The sequence below is a fragment of the Meleagris gallopavo genome, chromosome 11 (genome assembly GCF_000146605.3).
Source record: "Meleagris gallopavo isolate NT-WF06-2002-E0010 breed Aviagen turkey brand Nicholas breeding stock chromosome 11, Turkey_5.1, whole genome shotgun sequence".
Classification (NCBI taxonomy): Eukaryota; Metazoa; Chordata; class Aves; order Galliformes; family Phasianidae; genus Meleagris; species Meleagris gallopavo.
The window spans coordinates 16,889,822-16,897,198 of record NC_015021.2 but is presented as its reverse complement, the minus strand read 5'-3'; the positions used below and the strand labels follow the sequence as shown (position 1 = coordinate 16,897,198).

Here is a 7,377-nt window from a genome sequence, read left to right as displayed (position 1 = left end):
TTTTTTCCAGATCGTATGGTGAACCATTTTGTGGAGTGTATGTATCCCATTTTTGTCAGGCTGATATTTCAATTGCTTATAAATTTGCTGTGCTTTTGTTCAGCAAATGGCTTCTCTGTACATATAGTGATGCTTGCAGATTTGACCTGCATGCTTCTGTTAACTAGCATTTGACTTGTGTACTTGTTCAGCACTTGCATGTGTGCAGGACTCCTTGCAGTCTGTAGTAGTATCAGTGTAGCTGATGAGCTGCTGCTCTATCTGCAGCCATTTAGTATATGAAATCTGATGTGCGTACGTGTAATAAAATGCCATTATCAGATTGCAAGGTGTTAACTCAGCTGCAATGTTCTACAGTATTTTAACTTGAAACATATAACTGTTGAAAGAAAGTGGCTACTCTTTTATACTTACACCTTTATTTTTAGGAGCCAGGGAATCTTTTAGGTTTAAACACTGAATATATTTACAAATGTATGAGATGAGATGCAGATAGAGCCTTAAATTAACAATTGGCTATGCTGAATGCCAAGCAGTAGCTCTCCACGTGTAAAAGTTCCTTCATGTTTTATATAATCTCTTGCTAAAGAGAAAGGATTTAGTTGTTACTTTCATTTATGAATCGATTATACCTCTAAATTTAAGTTACTGCGTTCTTAGAAGAGACTTATTTCAGGTCTGATTTACAGCATGAAGGAACTGGAACTGCTACATGAAACAGGGCAAGCTGCTTAAAATCGAAGGCCGCTTTTGATGGCCTTCTCTAGCTTTGCTCAGCATCTAACTTTTCCACCCCTTGAAATTCAGTGGTGATTTTACTTATAAATAAAATCCTGTAGGAAATCATCAAGATATAAGGACCTATGCAGATTGCTGAGACAAAAGATTACCAGTAAGTCCATAATAAATACTATAATGCTTTATACAAGGCTGTTTTCTAATGGGTGCGGATTTATTGCAGTACTAAAATCCTAGCAGCATGCGTTATAGTATGTGGCACCATGAGTTACAATAAGAAATACTACAAAATGGATTAAATTAGACTTAGTATACTAGAAGAACCTTTCTTGCAGCTCTAGATATTGATGAGTCTTCGGTTATGCAACTGGCAGAGATGGGTTTTCCTTTGGAAGCATGTCGGAAAGCTGTGTACTATACAGGCAACCTGGGTGCTGAAGTGGCTTTCAACTGGATCATTGCACACATGGAAGAGCCAGGTCAGTGACTGGAAGGTGTAAGTGAAGTTCAACTTCTGATTGTGTATTCTGACGGTCAGTTGAAATTTTGAAATGCGCAACAGAGAAACAGTGGCCCTTTCCCAACCCCAGGAAACCTGGAGGTGTGAGTGAATTTTTCTAAGCTGATTCTAGGGTACACAGAAAGAAGGCAACAATCCTAAGTTACACCAAAAGCTTGTGTCTTGTCCTCACTGATGGTGTAGGCCATCTCTGTTTTCCATCCTTTGGTTAGGTCTGTGCTGCAAGAGAGAAAGCTGACTTGTGATTCAAAGTACGGAGAGCCCTGTTATCTGGATACTCTTCTTCCATATCAGCCTTCTCTAGTTCATATTAGAGCATTCATGGTATACTTAGAACTTGGACCTATCTACTGAGGACAGGGCTGCTAGATATTCTCTACTTCCTGTATTTCAGCCATGAAAAATTTGAGCCATGATTTGGTTCTGAGTATACCTGAGCACTTCCTTGCTGGGGAAATCCTGATTTGGTTGAGTTCCCATTTTCTGTTGCTTGTGTAAATGGGGACTGAGTTTTACTTGGGCTTAACTGAAATATTTCAGCTCTGGAATCCATTTGTCTTAGTACTGTATGTATGTCAGCCTGGCTGTCTGCTCTTCTGATGTCATCATTTCTTCTATATCATTCTTGGCTACTTTCTTGCAACTGTATTGCTTTTATAATGCATCAAGTTGTTCCAGCTTGCTCAGTATGAGATTGTCAAGTTAGATATTTTGTGGTATGCATGTTCAGCTTGTTTTTAAGTCTTTCCACACGTCCCTGACCCTGCTGGGCAAGTGAAATGAACGGTGTGCTGATTTCTGGGCTGCTTTTAAAGTCCTGTTTGTTTGCGTGTATTGTTAGCTTTCCAGTTCATGGATGGCAAAAGGAAGATCTGACAAATGTTTGCTTCTTCCAGACTTTGCTGAACCATTGGTTGTACCTGTGTTTGGAGGAACTGCTTCCAGTGGTGTGGCTGGCTTTGGGGCTGTTGGATTGGATAATCAACCTCCCGAAGAGATGGTCTCCATCATCATTTCCATGGGCTTCCAAAGGAGCCTAGCAATTCAAGCTCTGAAGGCAACAGTGAGTTCCATTGGTAGCATTTGGGTTTTATTTGATATTGCGTGCTTTGTGTGAACATATGCATGTTCAGATGCCTGTGAAACATGCATATAAAAATTAAGATAGTGGATGATGTGCATAGAACTATTCTAGCAGAGTTTAGGATGCATGACTTTATTGGGTTGAAGTGAGGAAGCTGACTTGTGTGTTTCATGTAATGTTAAAATGTGGACAGATATCTGCTGAGAAACAATCGGAATGTCTGAAGACTGCATGCATCAAGTTTTCAGTGCTGTTGCACGTGATCCTTACTCAGTTCAGAGACCAGTATGAGAGTGGTAGCATGATTCTAGAGAGTGCATTAAGGGATGTTCTTTTACTTCTTTCTCTCACAGAACAATAACTTGGAGCGTGCATTGGAATGGATCTTCAACCACCCTGAATTAGAGGAGGAAGATGGGGAGCCTGCTTTGAGCATGATGGATTTGGAGAACCATACTAATGCAAATATCCTTGCAGAGGCAAGATCAGAGGGACCCAGGATCAAAGACGGGCCTGGAAGTAAGTTCTCCTTCAGCTTAAAGGTGGCTATTATGTTGTTGTGTCATGTCTACACCATTCATATAGCTCTTCTATGTTTAGAAAGTACTTATGTTTTTTGGACGTGATCTGTACAAGTTTTTTTTTAATCCTGCTTCTGGGTATGAGTCTGTTCTGGTTGGCCTAAGTTCTGTGGGTGTTGTTTGCTCAGTAAATTTTTTCTGAATAACTCTCTGAATAATAGGAGTCCAAGTTTCCTGTTGCTAAAAGTCTTTTCTGGCCTGGACTAGGACAAGCTGGAATGTTTAGATATTCAAAAGCTGAACATCCCAGATATTGCACTGCTGTTGCAAACCTGAGTTTCTGTTCTGCTCTATAATCTGGTGGTTGGAAAGTGAGATTGATACATACAATCCTTTCAACCAAATTCCTTATACTAATATGGCAGGTAAAATTGGTGTACTTCTTTGCTGTTATCTTTTGGGTGTTTTTTTTCTTTGAGATTCTCAGTCATACTACTGTTAAATAAACCACAAGATGGAGCTAATGTACAGCAGTCAAAGCTGTGAAACAGCGCACTGGTTTTAAGCCTAACAGCACCAAGTGCAAAAGCTCACTGATTCTAAGATACACCATTTTTGAAGGATCTTTAGTGACTTACTCTCATAACTGTTGTGTATTCTAAACTTGTCCCTCTAAGCTTGATTGTAGTGGTCTTATGAAAAATTATCAACCAGTTTGATTTTGTTCCCGTGGTTGGCATTATGAGTATTCATTTCTTTATTTTTAATATTATGAAGTCCAGCCTTAAGTCTCACAGAGATATGGGAACCATTGATTTACCATTAGGTTTTAAAAAGAAAAAAATTTGGAATAACTATTTTTTGTGGTACTTAGCCTTTATAGACTGAGACCATTTACTGAGTGCCTGAAATCCTGATAAGCAACATGATGCTGTAAAATGGCTTCAGAAAGCCCTCTCCACCAAAATCCAGGCCTCTGTCCTTATGCAATATCCTGAAATAAGGTACCTTTTTACTTTTGGTGGTAATATGTGTGAATGGCATGAGTGGGTGGGGAGCAAGAACCAATGATGAGTTCTCCAGAGGTTTTAAGTACAAAAACAGTCCTTTGTATTAGAGGAAGAAGTTTCTTTCCTGTCCTCTTTTATGGGCTACTGAAATTTGGAACTTCTGTTTTTTTGTTTGATGTACAGGGAATCTTTGATCACATTCGTACATTTGTGTGCAGAGTAACTAATCTAACACTTCTGTGGTGCTCTCTGGGAACTGGGAATAAATCTGCTGTTTTCTCTTTCCAGAGCTGTGATCACAGGCCTGCTGTGTATGTGCAGAGATGTATGTGGGTTCGGCTTGGATTGTTTTGATGTTTGACAGTGAATTTCAGCAGTAGTTAAACCAAGCATATGCTGCAGTCTTAACAGAAACTTCATTTAGAAATGCAGTGTCTGAGTTAGGAGTGCTCAGGTGCTCCTCTGGGATTAAAAAGAAAAAACTTCCCCCGTATTCCTATTGCAGAGCTAGCAATGAAAGACTTATGCTCTCATTTGTATTTGCTAAACAGGGTATGAGCTGTTTGGGTTCATCAGCCACATGGGAACATCCACAATGAGTGGTCACTACGTTTGTCATCTCAAAAAAGAAGGAAGGTGAGTGGAACTGGGAGAGAGAGAGAGAGAGAGAGAGAGAGAGAGAGAGAGAGAGACATGCAAGCCTGAGCGAATGTTTTCTTTGAAATATATATCAGTTCAGAGCAGGATGCGTATTCATGACATGCATCATTTTCATTATGTAGACGTATGTCACCAAAGAGACTGTTTCTGATTTTGCTACAGACTGTAGATGTGATGAGTCAACTTCTGTTACAGTTGAGGTCTATGTTGAAATGTACCATTGGCTGTCCTGTCCTTACTTTAGAAACCTCTGTTCATTTGGGGGCATCAGTTCTGTACCTTCATTTATCTGAACTTGTCTCAACTTCTTTCTTCTTATCAATAGAAACCCATCAGACTATGGGCTGATACCAGTGTTAGTATCACTAGTACTGCAGTACTGATCTTGGCTCTCTTCTTTTTCTTTTTTTTTCTTCATGCTCTTCTTTTTTCATATCATAAATTCATGATTTTTCCTTCATTAAAACTGTAAATACAAGTTCCTCTGCACATCTTTCTTCCTTTTCAGTTCCTGATATTGCCAGTAAAACTGCTTTAGCTGTTTATCTGGTCTTTTGTTCCTGTCACAATGTTCAAATTTAGATTTGAAGCTCTTTTAAGTTTGGATCTGAGAAGTCCCTGATAACTTGTGATGATTTTTATTCACACAATCTAATCCATCTTGTTTTTATTTCAGATGGGTGATCTACAATGACCTTAGAGTCTGTGCCTCAGAACGACCTCCCAAAGACCTGGGCTATATTTATTTTTACCACAGGATACCAAGTTAGGCCTCAAATGTATTAGCTGGCCTTAAGAAGCCATAAGCCTTTTAACCTGCCAAAAAAAAAGCATCCAAGGAAAAAAAAAAAATTCAACAGAAGACCCCTAGCCCTTGGACTACCAAAAAGCAAAGGAAAACATGGGATGTTTATAGTTAATTTAAGAAGTCATTTGATGCCTTCTTAAGTGTTAGAGGGAAAATTTCTATCAGGTGATGTATAGTACCTTGTTTTAAATTTATACGCCATAAAGGATACCTTAAGACCATGCAGATTACTGGTGGAGTTTGCAGCTAGTATGTGGAGAAAACAGAAGTTTCAGAATGGGACAAAACCAAACCAGTTCGGCCCAATTCCTGCGTCTTCAGTCCACACATCTGTTGAAGACCATGAAGACACATTTGCATCTTTGGTAACTAGGAGCCACTGTTTTCAACCATATTCCAGACGACTTAGGGAAATCGTATCACGTTAAAAGTTGGAGGGAAGGGATCTATTCTACAAAGCAGAATGTCTTATTTGAGATTATTTTCATTACAGTGAGAAAAGCCAGCTACAGTTGTAGCTGTTGGAATTCAGTGTTACAGTGTTTTGGTTTGTGTTGTTGATCCATAAGCCTAAGAAATCAATGGAGATGTGAGTGCCCTGTACGTTTCTGCCAAAGAGAGGATTTTATTTTTACAGAGGTAGGTCTCTCCATCATCTCTAGACTGTTTGTTTTGCAAAGTTTTCCAACAGATTCAAGATTACAGGTTGCTAAAAAAAAAAAAAAAAAGGACAGGTTTTTTTTTTAACCGTAAAATTAAATAGTGTGCTCTCAGGAAAAGTAAGCCTATCAGTTTTTCTTTGTTTTTCTTATGAAGGAGTTAATGTCCCATTCTTATTTCTGAAAAAAAAATTGCACATCAGTCACTCACATCCCAGCTGAAATCAACTCCATGACAAAGTACTTGCAGTGCAATTATTTCTGCTAAAGGTTGCTTAAATATTGATTTATTTCCAGAAGTGGGAGAAAACACTTAGTAAAATTGCTGATTTTATTCATTTGCTCTTCTTTCCTTCCCTTCTCCCTTCAGAAAAACAAAAGCAATACATACCTATTTGAGATTTCTTGAAACTTGCAAACACACCAATAATCTGTTTTCTTGAACAGATGCCTTCAAAAAAAGGGGTTTTTAAATCTCTGGCAGGGATGAAGGAGTGGGTAGGTAGGGGCTGGCCTTTCCTGCCCTTTTCTTTTGGTTTGATTTTGTTGTTGTTGTTTCGGTTTGCATCACAGGCAAGAATATATATGTTGGTTTTTAAACTGTAATTTAAAACATTTATTCTAGAAAAAAATACAGTGGTGAATGTGGTTCTTTTTGTGATTCCAAAAACTACCAAAGGTTCGTATGTGTATTAAACACTGCTTAGAGATGGTTGATGGAGTTGCCTCGTACCTTACTTGAGCCTTCAAAATAAATGGGAAGGGTCAAAAAAAAAACAACCAACTTCCCTGCTGAGCTGTCACTGTTTCCTCTGTAGTGCCTGCAAATTTAATAACAGAATTCAAGCTGCAGAAGAGAATCCAAATTAAAAAGTGGTTATGAATATTTTTTCTAGATTTTGGGGAAAACGATTTCTCCCTCAGATCACATGGCCTCATGCAGAACTGAAAAAAAATATTTTGAGTCGGTTTCTGATCTTGAAAGATGATGAAAAAAATCCCAGTGTAGTAATTCTGCAAATTGGAAGTGGTGCCTAATTGCTGGGGAAGTTAAGTTAAAGTGCTCCTGTTGACACAAAAGAACGATGCTCCAGCACCTTAGTAAGTGGCTCCTATGAGATTCTGCTGCTTTGTAGTTATTGTGGCACCAATTCCACCAATTCTGGACAAAATCAAATTTACTACTACTCTTTTTTTCCTTCTTCAAGGTTTTGTGAGTATTTGTGTATGTCATCAGAAAATGCCAGGTTTCAAAATGGGATCAGCAAATTATGCAGTGAAACATCTTCTATTTAAAGTGAAAGAACAAAACATTCTTGTATCTATATTTGTGCTTTTTTGTTCTGGCAGTGAAAAAGGACAAAAGGCTTTTTTTTT

At 38.5% G+C, this 7,377-nt stretch overlaps 1 protein-coding gene across 3 annotated transcripts in view; it reads left to right on the top strand.

Annotated features, from left to right (window-relative positions):
* Window positions 1-6,192, top strand: part of USP13 (ubiquitin specific peptidase 13) — a 42,346-nt gene extending 36,154 nt beyond the window's left edge. For 2 of the 3 annotated variants that reach the window (XM_019619125.2, XM_003209206.4), the window contains 6 exons: window positions 11-37; window positions 1,074-1,217; window positions 2,155-2,321; window positions 2,696-2,861; window positions 4,425-4,509; window positions 5,210-6,192. In XM_019619125.2, the coding sequence (XP_019474670.1) occupies window positions 11-37; window positions 1,074-1,217; window positions 2,155-2,321; window positions 2,696-2,861; window positions 4,425-4,509; window positions 5,210-5,303 (683 nt within the window). In that variant the 3' untranslated portion in view covers window positions 5,304-6,192. The remainder of the gene's footprint in view (window positions 1-10; window positions 38-1,073; window positions 1,218-2,154; window positions 2,322-2,695; window positions 2,862-4,424; window positions 4,510-5,209) is intronic. The other variant, XM_019619126.2, reaches the window with a different exon arrangement.
* The last annotated feature ends 1,185 nt before the right edge of the window (window positions 6,193-7,377 follow it).